General features: G+C 42.0%; 1 protein-coding gene across 1 annotated transcript in view; it reads left to right on the plus strand.

Annotated features, from left to right (window-relative positions):
* The window catches only part of AMPH (amphiphysin), a gene marked incomplete at its 5' end in the record, with an annotated part of 110,557 nt that overhangs the window by 80,503 nt on the left and 16,539 nt on the right, over window positions 1-13,515 (plus strand). Inside the window, 5 exons of the mRNA XM_084280548.1 lie at window positions 2,687-2,710; window positions 3,096-3,119; window positions 5,737-5,769; window positions 7,133-7,183; window positions 9,229-9,348. Of these exons, the coding sequence (XP_084136674.1) occupies window positions 2,687-2,710; window positions 3,096-3,119; window positions 5,737-5,769; window positions 7,133-7,183; window positions 9,229-9,348 (252 nt within the window). The remainder of the gene's footprint in view (window positions 1-2,686; window positions 2,711-3,095; window positions 3,120-5,736; window positions 5,770-7,132; window positions 7,184-9,228; window positions 9,349-13,515) is intronic.

The following is a 13,515-nucleotide window of genomic DNA, read 5'->3' on the forward strand; positions in this document are numbered from 1 at the left end:
AGTGGTTTTGCTTTTAAAAATCTATTTTGGATCTAACCTGAAGGAAAATGACAGGATGGAGTAGGATGTTTCCTTGCAGGATGTTATGTTAAAGAAATTCTGTGTTCTATGGTAATATTTGCCATGGTTGTTTCTTGCAGGAATATGAGATGAAAAAAAAAAGTAAAAGGAAAAAAAAGCTGATGTATCAAGTTGCTGATTTTCATTGCCTTATCTTAGGGCAACTGCTATTTTAAGATCTAGAACTCTCCCTCACTACCCATAGGGCTGAAAGCACAGTAGGGAGGTTCTACTGGCCAGCAGAACTGGAGCTCTGTGTTGTATATAGACAAGGCAGTAGTATTAGGACGCTGTTAGAGAAACCTATTATCCCTGTGGCCATCACTAACCTGGCTGGTACAGTGAGATATGAGAGGACTAATCAGCTCTGTAGGAATGCGGCACTGGGAAAAGACTGAGCAGACAAGAAGCTTTAAGGCTGAGGTAGTTCTGGCTCTCTGCTGATCTCTATTATTTGGTGTGCAGTCCTGGTTATATAAGGAGATCTGCAGTGTTCTCCGATGGCATATGCACTGCCAGACAAGCAGTCTATCGTCAGTGAATTTCTCATTGAGTTTTTCTAGGAGGAGTGTTAAATTACAGCAGAGGCTTTATGCATCTTGCTTGATATTTTTCTTGCTCCCTCTAAACAGGGAAAGGGAAAGAAATTCCTTGGCATTCAGCAGTGACGGAAAACTCTGTGACTTTGCTAACTCTACCTTTTCAGCTTGTCTTGTCATAATGCTAATTAGGGCAGAGGGGTCATTTAACCAAACACATTTAACTTCTGTGACAGAACACGTTTGGGTTCTAGTGAAAAGAGTTCTTTTAAATTTAACTGTACCATGAAGTACAGAATATAATTCAGCGTAGAAAAGTATGTTTTAGGTTTTCATCAGGGTGCATAGGAAGCATTCCCTGAGCACCTTCATTCTCTCCTTTCACCTACACCATGCATGTGAGAAAGGATGGTCCACATCCACAAGAGCATGTGGATGAGTCAGAGCATCGCAATTTTAGAAGGAGGGAAGATAGCCCTGCAGTCTGGGTCTCAGTCTCACAGGATCATTGCTGTGGCACCACCAACAGAATGAAACCTGTGGTTACAATCTCTGGAGAGCCATGTGCTACTTTGCAAGGAGATAGTAAGAGAGCTTTAAATGGCATTTCTATATGTGTATAGTTTTTGCCTTAGTCATCAATATTATGCCCAACAAATTGCTGAAGTAGTGACATGAAGACAGGAGTCATCATCTGTGCCAGGATGCCTCAGGAGGCCTGGCATGGCTTGCCTGTTGATTAAATTAATTGACTCCCTCCACTGCTCTGCCAAGGTGATCAGACCACAGTTAGTGAGCCCCAGTCTGCCCTTCCTCACTTGCTTTTCTGTTTCTTTGTTTCTCCTTCATAAGTGGCCTTTCTAATGTGTCTGGCCCTCTCCTCTTCTATCTGTGGTCTGCCTTGCCTTTCCCTTAGTTTGTTCCTTCTGCCTCATTCTCAAAGCCTCACGAGCAATGAAAGGAAAATGAAAACATGAAAAATGAGCAATCTCTCCTTCCATGGAAGTCAGTAGGATGACGAGAGTTTGTATAGGTTAGCGCTATTAAGAATAGACCTATTGGCTTTCCTTAAAGGCTCAATGTTAAGCTAATAATGTTGTGTGAGAGTAAACACGTAGTCTTGTGAATTTCATCCACTGATGAAGCACATACCTGGAGTTAAACAGAATTAAACTGACTGAGAAATAGCTGTTGGTGTTAATTTGCTGTAAATCTGAGTGGTGACTATTACTGTCTCTTTCGTTTGTGAGAGCAGTAGTTGTTCAGAGAGCCATTCTGTCCTTATAAAACAAAAAAGCAGTCAAGAAAAGGAGTTAAATTTAGCAATCCTTTCTCCCAGGCAAATAATAGGTGTCACATTTAACATTTGCAAATATTTTAGGAACAGTTTTAGATTTTTTCATAGATTTTAACCTAGGAACTGAACCCAAGATGGTGTGAAAATAGTAGATCTATTTTGAAGCACCTCCAACAGCTTTAGGGCCTAATCAGCAGAGTTCTTTCTTATGTGATAGGCTATTATTATTTATCATGAAATTTGCTGCACTTCCTTCTTCAGATAAGATGAACACATTGGTCAACTTTCTCATTTTCTTTCTCAGAAAGCATGCAATTGTCTTCCTGCTGTCAGAGTTATAAGAAAACCCACATGTTCTTAGTGGATAGCTGGATGTTTTTTTTTTTTTAACTGGCTAAAAAAATCTGACCCATGTGAGTTAACTACAGCTTACACCTTGCAGAGACTCCTGTACCTGTTGAAAGTCATTCAGTCACCAGCCCAGAGTCTGGCTGTTCCTCATGCCTGTGGGTGGTGTGAGTTTGCTGGCAATCAACAGCTGCTTTGCAGTGGAGAATACCACAGCCCAGTGCAGGCTGTCCACCCTGTTAAACCAACACACCTATTATGCAAATAAGTACCCCCACACATGCACACATAGAAGTGCTAATATATAAAATGTATATGTACTATAAATATTAATTCAAATAAGCTCTCTGTCATTAATGAATGCACACAATTATGTAACATGTTGAACATACAGTACATGAATAGTATTTTTCCTAAAGCTTTTTTCTGCTCCTTTTTTCAGACATTGCCATGGGATCTATGGACGGTAAGCCTGACATTTAGCATTGCAAATCGAGATATTTCTGTGCCTCTGATTTTGTTACACCCTAAACTCAGATTTATAATGAGGTGTAATAGGGTACCTGTGATAAAACGTCAGTGGCTGTCGGGAAAGCAAAGTGTGATAAATATTCAACATACTCATAGAACTGCTTTTATAATATAATTCAGAGACTAGAAATGTGGCTTTTATTCACAGGCCTGGGATTAGTCTTCTGTGGTGTGAGGGGGGAGAGGGCCTGCCTGTTCTTTCCTAGGCCAATTTCACAACTGCTGCCAGTTTGAGAACTGCTAATTAATGAAATGCTGCTGTAATTAAGTATGACGTTCTTGTTTTCTATGTTTTCTATGTATGATTTTCTTCCATACAGACAAGCAGTGAATTGGTGCAGCCGGTAAGCAAACCTCCCCACAAAAATCACAGCCAGTTTAGAGACATGCTTCGATCAGTGTGGTGTAATATATAGTTTTCTAGTTTTGTCTATCAGTACTGCTCTTTTACATTCTGATCTACTGCTTCCAAATGCTGTAAAACACATAGCTTTTCCTTAAATTGCTTAATTTAGCCATTTTCATTCTTTAAATTAAAATTGCTCTAGTAAAATGTAAATTTTGTGTTTTCTCATCAAGTCCGCCTTTATCTTTTTCATCTTGTGTTTTTTCTTTGCTTTTCTGTCTGCTTAAAGCCTGATTCTTCAAAAAGTCTTTCCCTGTATAACCTGATCATGGAGGAAACCCCAAACAGTGTGTCATCAGAAGATATTAAGAGATCTCAAACTGATCTAGGTTCACTCAACTGGGACCTAGATGTTAGTATACCCAGTGTCAGCCAGGAGATTACTGCAGGCGGGTCTTTGCTTTTTTCCGGGGCAGAGCAAAGCTCAAGCAAATCCATGGGCACTCTGCCTGCTAGCGTTTGGCTTGCTGTAGGTGAGCAGGAGGATGCTGCACCAGGGTCAGCTTCTGTAAATGAAAACCAGAGGACTTCACTGGAGGACCAGTTGGATGCCAAAAATGTCCCATGGGAAGATGTGGTGACGAATCAGCCTTTAGAGAATATAACCAGTTTTGAAACACCCATCCTGGGAACTGATAGCTTGTTGGATGAACCCCTCCCATGTGATGTGCAAAAGGCAGAGGAAGAGCGGGAGGAAGACGAGTGGGCAGGTGTCAACCCAAGTGAACAGGTAGAGACCAGAGCTGTTAACTATGAGGAGGTAGAAGGTACAGAGGAACTGGAAGAGCAAAGTTGTGAAACCGAAGGAAATAGTGAGGCAGATCTTCACACGGGTTTAGCAAAATCAGATCTTGATGTTTTAGTTAGCGCAGAGGCAGAAAACATGTATGAGTTGGAAGATAATGGTGGGGATACTGGGAGAACTAGTGTTGCTAAGCTAGAAAACCTTAGGGAAGAAGAATTCAAGGGGCTCGGTGCCCTTCATGAGGCAGGTGGAGGAATACCATTGTTGAGCACAGAGCTGGAAGGTGGGGACAAAATTGTAGTGGACAACAGTAAAACTATAGAAAACACTGACACTGAACTTGAGAGAGTTTTTGGTGTCTGGGATCAGGACCACAGAAGGACACTTGAGGATGGCTTAGACCAAACTGACAGTAGTACTGGAGACAGTACATCCATGGAGTGTATAAACGTGATGGCACACGTTGATGTAGTGGTAACTTACCACACAGAAAAGGACCCTACAAATACTGGAGATGTTCTGTGTGATGCTGAATTATTCAGTGCAGAAGAGTGTGGTAAAGGAACTGAAGACAATAGCATCAGCCTCTTCCCAAATGGTAGTGTTGATGATGAAGGCCTAGCTGCTGCTGAGAAAGAGTGCACATTGCTGCCTGAGACAGCTGATGCTGCTGGCACAAGCTGCGGTAATCCTTGCTTAGATAATGCAGAAGACCAAGTGACAGGTAGGGTGGCAGCAGTCACTGAAGTGCTTCCTAGTAGCAGTGGTGTTCATGAAGCCTTGGAAACAGACCCCTGGCTGGCAAACTGGGATCCAACAGTTACTAACGATTCCTGGGGTTTTTCTAATCTGTCAGATGGACAAGCCAATGGACTGGATAATTGGCCCTTTTTCCCCAAGCAACAAGACTCAGAGGAAGGCAACACAGAAAATGGTTGGTTAGGCATTAGTGAGAAATGGTCTACACAAGACCTAGGAGGGACTGATAACAGCTGGGGAGAAGTAGGTGTGAGCACGAGCAATAAAAGTCAGGAGGCACCAGTAAAACCAGGCTTGCCCGGGGAGCAGGCAGGCATTAGCAATCCCGGACCGAGCAAGGATATAGCTAGACCCTTGGCTCTGTTTCAAATGGGAAATTCCAGAAATGCTAGCACCGAGAGTTCAACTAGTCCTAAAGACAATGAGACCAACAACTCAGATTTATCTGAAGATGAAATTGCTAACCGGAGATATGGATTGTTGTACCAGGAAATTGAGGCTGATAAAGAAGAGGTACCTACCCCAGTGTGTAGCCTAGTCTAGACAAAGAGTTCCTTAGGCCATGCATAACCTTGTTGTTTGAAAACAATCCATCTGTGTGTTCCCCTTTACCCCTCCTAAGCCCCTGCTATTCTCTTTTTTTTTTTTTTTAAAAAACTGCCATGCAGCTGTTCATAGTGTGGTGCCCCTCAGCCGTGTAATGAAGCAGGCTGACAAAAATGTGTTTCAAAACTGTGAATGAAGCTTTGAACTGTGAAGGCACGTTGTGTCTTGCAGGTTTTGTCTTCTATATGTGTAACTTCAAATGCACCTAGTCTTTTTTGTTATTATCATTTTGTAAAAATATTTGAGTTACTCTGCCTTTTATTTTTGCTGTTTTCTTTAAGCCTGTGGCACCTGTTATCAAATAGCACCGTTGTCAAATTTCTTGCTGCCTTACCCTTCATGTTACCTTTTTTTTCCAATGTCTGGCCTATATTTTTATTTTTCAAATAAAATCATGTTCTATTTAGTAAACAAATAATTTGTTCTGATCTTCACTTCTACTTAGGCATCCAGCACAGCATTCAACGGATTTGCACAGGTAAGGAATAAACATGTTTTGAGATTTTTTTTTCTATGATGTTATGAAGGGATTAGGACTGGATGTACAATTTCAGGAAATCTTTTCTACAGACAAGCTGCACAGCAATTTCATGCTGACTGACATTCCTAGATGTTACTGGAATGATGCTAATACTTTTGGTACTCATGGCCTGGTTGAATTTAATAGCAAAAATCTGCCTTCCTTTATTGGGACTGATGTTTTTCCTCCAAAAATGGAGGAAAATGGAGGTTTAGCTCTTTTTGTTCTCTTTTGTGGAATTTTTTTTTCACAATTCCGAAGTCCTGTATAGCATGGTTTCATTAGTTTCACATGCCGTCAGTGATTTTCTGTATGTATACATAAAGTGAGTTTTGTTTCTACATCTCTATTTTAATTTAAGATACCTTTTAATATCAAAGTTAAACCTAAATTATTTGTTTGCTGATATACTGATGATAAGACCACATTAGGAATCGCAGAGGTACAGTGTGAAGATACCACATTAATCCTTTCAAATTCCAGGCCTGTGCCAAGACCTGAAATTTCAGGTGGATAACCTGGGGTCTCATAAATTTCCAGCACCCTCTTAGAGACTGACTCATCCACATTATACTCTGCACACCATTTATAAAAGTACCCAAAAAGCCTGAGCATGTACAAGGATGGAAATGAACCTTCCAGTGCTTTAAGCCCAGGACATTTAAATTAGTAGACAATCCAGAAGGAAGGGACAAACCACAAGGCTGCCACACAGCACGCACCTCTAATAACAAAGGCAAAATATTTGCCCCAAGGAAATAAGTAGTCGATGCTTGCACTATTGAGTATTTGGCCCATCAATATTTTGCAAATTAATTGGTTCTGAATGAGATGTTGGAAAACATCTTAGGTTTTTTTGCATTCTTAACGCAGGCAAAATTTTGTGCCTGTAATTCCCCTAGTTACTATTCAAATAAAAGCCTAGAATCAAGAGGATGTGAAAGTTACTTAGAGGTGATGTACTCCCCAGACATGGGACTGCAAAAAAAGATTTTGAGTTTCACAACTTAGAAGTGCGTCGTACCTGAAACAAAATCCTTGCAATTCAAGTGTATTTAATGAAGGGTATTTCACTGCCTTTAATAACATTGCTTGGTTTAGAAGCATAGATAATATAATTGAAAAAGGAATTTATTTAATATTAATACTGCTTAACTAATTATTATTAGTACCTATTTAGATTATCTATTTATCATTTTATTCTAAGTGAATTTCCTTATGACTTTATCCGTATAAACCATTAAAAAAATCAGGTCTTGATAGATACCTGCAAACATCCCATCTCAAATATTTTTTCATTGTTTTTCATTTGTATATCTAGGATACCTCTGCATTTACAGTGCAATCAAATGAGAATGTGACAGACACTTTGGTAAGTGGTGGATTTTGCTTTCTTTTTAAATGCCTTGTAAAATAATGGCACCACTTTTCTTTACTGCAGTGAAACTTTCTACTTTTTTGTGTTTTTCCATCCCCTAAATCACAAAACCTTAATCTGGAAAAGCTGGTGGGTGATTTCCACTGCAGTTGGAAATCTGAAAACAGTCATTCTCAAGGAGAGCACAGGGAAAAAGAAAAACAGGATATTCCAAGATACTTTTACATTTCAAAGGTGTAGTCAAATGCTGTATTCATTTATTGTATTTATAGAATGGCAAGAATAAGAACTATGGTCCAGCGTAGAGCAAGTATGTGGTAGTACATGATGGCTCTTTAATGTCTCCAGTATTGCTGTAGTTTTATCCACTCTCCACATAGCAAAAGTAGGCACAGACTGCTTCAAAGGATTGGAGAATCTTTTTGGAAATGATTGTACTGGGACAGTTTCTTAGCCTTTCTTACAGTCTGTGGTTGGCCTGGAGTAAGGATGTGGAGTAGCAGCATTGCTGGGTACGTGCTATAGCTCATTAATAGCAGCAGAGTGATACTCAATATTATTTAATGTTGCTTTTGCATAGTGCCTCTGGTGGTGCTTGTGTTCATAATGGTCACTGGATACATTGAGAGCATTTGTACTTGTATCTGAAATGTGGTAGGTAGTCTGAAGATTACTTGTCAACAAGTGGCTTGAAGGACACCAATGAAATCTGCATTATAATGTTGCCTGTGAGTTTAAGCCTGAAAGTTTCTTCCAGTGTTAACCCTCAGGAATCTCATTAGTCATCTTACCTGGGATAAATCTCCTTTGTGTTTCTCATTTCAGTTCTATTTCTTCTTTGTGAAATTCCCTAGAACTGGCATTAATAGAGTACACAGAGACATTTCTGCACAGCGTGGTATGATATAATGACTGTTACTTTATGCTGTGCCAAATCCTGAAGGTCTTGCTTAGGCAGACTTCTCTGTACCTCATTAAAAATCAGTTTGCTTAAGGGATATGTGAGAAAAGAAGTGAGAGGCTATGGGTTTTTTCCTGAAAAGTATCAGAAAGGAAAAGTATTTTGGTATCTTTAAGAATTCCGTGGAAACTGTCTCTTCATCACAAGAGACCTTCTAGCCAGCTGCCAGTTATCAACTGCTAAACAGCTTTTGAGCTTCATATTATGCTGAGCGATTTATTCATGGTGAATTAACCTACTGGGGTTATTCTATCTGGTTGAGTCAGCCATCTTTATAAATGGAATATGCTGAGCACAGCTTGCATCTCCCCCCTTGTTGTTCGTGTCTGTTTGCAAAGTGATTTCTCCTTTGGAGATTGCACTTTTGCTGTGAGCTATTTTGCCACGGGACTGAATGAGTTGCAGGGCTGATGATATTTGCTAGATTGTCTTGCCAAAAAACAACTTTAGGCCAGAATTTAAAAGGGTGGAAATCCCAATATGGGCTGATAAATGGATGCCTTGTAGGTGAATGAGAGCTCAAGAGGGAATGCATTTTAATAAGAAACTACAGATTATTTTCATGCTGGCAGAATTCAAGCAGTCAGTGGTTGACCTGTACATACAAAAAAACTCTTTAAGTCTCTTCTAATTGCTTCTTACCTTCACTGGAGAAATGACTGTATCATCTGAGAACCAACAGAACTAGGAAATAGGGGCTTATTTTTAAAACTTATTTGAAGCCCAGGGGTGGTACATACAAGTGTCAGTTTCAACTCTTGACCTTGCCACCAGTTTCTGGAGCATTTCTGAGCAAACTGAGCACTGTCCCCACCACTGCTTGGGAAGCTGATGCTTTCTTTCCTTGCAAGGGAGGGATGTAAGACTGGCTCAGTTTACAAATAGAACACTGAGGATGAAAATACCCTTTAGATGCTGTACGGCCAAGAACTGCCATCTTCTCCCTGGCAAAGCCCAGCAAGATAGAGTCTTAAGCTGAACTGTGCCAGGCACAGTTTATATTCGCCTCCTCCCTCCCACTGTCATGTGCTCCTCATCAATTTTTTCACTGTCTATTTAAAAATCAATAAAACAAAAGACTGAGGCTGAAGAAGCTCCACCTGGGGAACACAAGGTTGAGGAAACCCCTGCTGCTGCTGCTGTTGTGGAAAAGGAGGCCATCCCTGCTGATCCTGCTGAGCCAGCAGAGCAAGCTGTGGTGAGTGACCTGTCCCCCATGCCACACCCTGGGCCTCATCAGAACCACCTTCCATCATGGTGAATGTGCCTGCTTCATTACAGCCATCTTTCCCATTGTCACCATCCGCAGGTTTCCCCAGCGCCCGGCTGTGTCACAGGATGTCTCTCCAGCTGTCCCCTCCTTTCAGCCCTAAAATGTCATTCCTCTTAGGATTGGCATTTTAGACCAAAGTTCAGCTGAATGATTATGGTTTCACAGATTGTTTGATTCCAGCTGAACCTCAGAAGGGGAAACAATTGATGCAATTTTAAAATTACCTTATTGGCAGTTTTTTTCATTTAATTTCAAGCTGAGCTGTAAGCTCTAAGCCAGCGTGCATCTTGTGTGGTCCTTGCTAGAGCATGGAAATACCAGAAACAAGTGATTGTGATATAAATGTCTAGAAAGCTCATGGGTTTAGAACCCAGCTCTGAGCTGAAGAGGAAACTCCAAGTACCAGTTTGGAGATTTTTACATGTCTGCGTTCACAAAACAATGGAAGGAAAAGAGATGACAGCTCTGCAATAACAACAAAGCAGGGCACCATAATATCATTAGAAACTAAGAGGTGGTCTGAGATGGTAGGCGTGGGGTTTTTTTGCTGACTAACATCTATTATCCTTTTCATCCAACTGAAGTTCCTCTTATGCATACTGCTGTCAGAGTGTCTGGGCAGTGAGTCATACCAACAGGCTAAGAAACCCTAGAGGAAAAATGCATCTGTTTTTTAATAAGCTGTTTTCATGCTTCCTTGAGGCAATAGCATGTCAAAGTTTCTAATGTGCAGATTCCTACTGAAAACCAGGACAGAAAAAGGGGCTGTTTTGTGAATCTGTTCCTCTGCCACAGAAGCCAGTGGCAGTTGTACAGCTCTGCTTTTTTGACCATTGACCACAGTTTAGTGCCATAGGTGTTCTTGGAAGAGCAAAGTTCAGCTTGCTGAACTGCTCTTGGCCTTGGGTGATTCCCTCTGTGCCTTCCTCTGCTAAATAGCAATGATGATACCAAATTCATCCTAAAAATATGTGGTTTTCAGTAAGCATTTCATACACTGCCACATGGGAAGCAATATTAAGCTGATGTAGATGCAAATTAACTGAAGAAAGTGGAAGTAGATGGCACCTATAGATGTGGCAGCACAGAGCATGGACAGAAAGAAGACTTATCAGATATGCAGCTACTGTAGTGTGTCATGGATCTGGCTCTGGAGCTGATGTTTAATATTTTCATTAATGGCAGTGGCTCAGGCACTGCTAGCCTAACTGTGGCAGTTGTCATAAAACTATTGAAGAGTGTCCAGAGGAGGGCAACAAGAATAGTGAAGAGTCTGACGGGGAATTCTTATGAGGAGAGGACAAAGTCCTTTAGTTTGTTCAGTCTGGAGAAAAGGAGGGTGAGGGGAGACCTCATCGTGGTCTGTGGCTTCCTGATGAAGGGGAGCAAAGGGACAGGAGATGATTTCCTCTCTTTGGTGACCAGTAATAGAAATTGAGGGAATGGTATGAAGATGAGACAGGGGAGGTTTAGGTTGGATATTAGGAAGAGGCTCTTCATTGAGAGGGTGGTTGGGCACTGGAACAGGCTCCCTAGGGAAGTGGTCACAGCGCTGAGCTTGGCTGAATTCAAGAAGCAATGCACTCAGTCACATGCTCTGACTTGGCTGGTCGTATGTGGAGCCAGGAGTTGGACTTAATGATCCTCATGTGTCCCTTCCAGCTCAGGATATTCTATGTTTGTGTGATTTGTCAATGACTTGAGGTTGGGTAGTGTCATTAATTTAGGGGAGTAGCATTAATCCCAAATTTGTCTGCGTGGTTCCAGCTGTCTGTACCAGGCAACTAAAAAGTGGTATCCAGCAGAAATGTTACAAAGAGGCAGGTTGAAATTTAGCTGTAGCACTGGCCTAATTCATTCTTCCCTTGCTCCTATCTTCCTAAGGGGAAAAAAAGTATTGTTGAAGGAAAGGGGGGGTGGGGAGAACTGCTGGGTGAGACGTTTTGGAAGACTTTAGGGGAAAGGGAAGATAATGCCTGTCTCTGTCAAATCTTTGCTGTTCTCTGTGGACATTTAGCAGCACTGCAGCTTTGGAGGGAAGCAGTCTGGTGTGTTCCCCAGCACTATGTTTAGACTTTAATTCTTATTTAGACTTTAATTCTTATTATGCTTGCATTAATTTTGAGTATTTATACAGTGCAGCAAGTGACTACAAGATCATCCATCTTCAATAATGTAGCTGAACAAAGAAAGCCCCACAGTCTCTGGAGACCAGGCTCTCCCTATCCTGTCTGGTTTTGGTTGACATAAATCACAGTAATAACTTGTCAGCTCTATAATAAGGCAAAGAATGAACTACTTGTCTGAGGCACATTGTTTTGTCAAGCTCTTGTCCAAGAAGCTGCACATCTAGTCAGAGTAAATTTTACAGTTTGGAATAAAGAAGGAGGGAGGGAAGTGGTTACAAACTATAAAGGCGTGACAGGCTGGGTAGGAGAGGAGGTGGGCTGGCCCTGTATGTTAGAGAATGTTTTGACTGCCTGGAGCTGGAGTATGGTGATGACAGGGTTGAGTGCCTCTGGGTAAAGATCAGGGGAAAACAAAATCAGGGAGATATAGTGATGGGAGTCTACTATAGACCACCTGACCAGGAGGAGGAAGCTGATTAATTGTTTTTTAAACAACTGGGAGAAGTCTCACGATCAATAGCCCTCGTCCTTATCGGGGACTTCAATTTACCGGATGTCTCCTGGAGGTACAATACAGCAGGGAGGAAGCAGTCTAGCAGATTCCTGTAGTGTTTGGAAGACAACTTCCTGACCCAGCTGGTTAATGAACCCACCAGGGAAGGTGCCCTGCTGAACTTGTTATTTGTAAACAGAGAAGGCCTAGTGGGGGATGTGAAGGTTGGAGGACGCCTGGGGCATAGTGATCATGAGCTGATAGAATTCTTAGTACTGGGAGAAGTAAGAAAGGGAAACACCAGAACAAGCACCTTAGACTTCCGTAGGGCTGACTTTGGTCTGTTCGGAAAGCTGCTCAATATGATTCCATGGGAGGCAGCCCTTGAGGTCAGAGGAGCCCAAGAGGGTTGGTTGCTCCTCAAAGAAGGAAGTCTTGGGGGCACAAGAACAGGCTGTCCCAGTCTGTTGGAAGAGGAGTCGGCAAGGAAGGAAGCCAGCTTGGCTGAGTAGGGAGATCCAGGAAGATCTTCGGGAAAAGAGAGAAAAATATGACCATTGGAAGAAAGGTCAGGTGTCTTGGGCCGACTATAGGAATTTAGTGAGATCATGTAGGGAGATAATCAGAAGAGCTAAAGCAGAACTGGAACTCAAACTGGCCAGTTCTGTAAAAGATAATAAAAAGTCCTTCTATAGGTACATTAACAGTAAGAGGAGGGTGAAGGAGAATCTCCAGCCTTTATTGGATACTGAGGGAACATTAGTGACAAGGGATAAAGACAAGGCTGAGGCCCTTAATTCCTTCTTGACAACAGTCTATAATAGTAAAGATGGTTATTCCCTGAGTGCTCATCCTTAGGAACTGGCTGACAGAGAGGGGAAGAACAGCAAAATTCCCATGGTTAAGGAGGAAATGATTAGCAACCTGCTTGGCCAGTTAGACACTAACAAGTCAATGGGACCTGATGGGATTCACCCGAGGGTGCTGAGAGTGCTGGCAGATGTACTAGCCAAACCCCTTTCCATCATCTACCAGAAATCCTGGCAGACTGGGGAAGTTCCACTTGACTGGAGGCTGGCAGATATAAGAACGGCTGGAAGGAGGAGCCGTGGAACTACAGGCCTGTCAGTCTGACCTCAGTCCTGGGGAAGATCATGGGGAGGGTCATCTTGGGAGCTATCATGCAGCACGTGTGATGGCCAGGGGATCAGGCCTAGTCAACATGGGTTTACAAAAGGTAGATCCTGTCAAACTAACCTGATCATCTTCTATGACAAGGTGACCCGCTTAATGGACAAGGGGAAGGCTGTGGATGTAGTCTACCTGGACTTCAGTAAAGCCTTTGACACGGTTTCTCACAGCACTCTGACTGAGAAACTGGCTGCCACTGGCCTTGACAGATGGACCCTCAACTTTGGGCCGGGCCCAAAGGGTGGTGGTGAATGCAACAAAATCCAGCTGGAGGTGGGT

The sequence above is a fragment of the Gallinula chloropus genome (genome assembly GCF_964237585.1).
Source record: "Gallinula chloropus genome assembly, chromosome: 2".
In the NCBI taxonomy this organism is placed as follows: Eukaryota; Metazoa; Chordata; class Aves; order Gruiformes; family Rallidae; genus Gallinula; species Gallinula chloropus.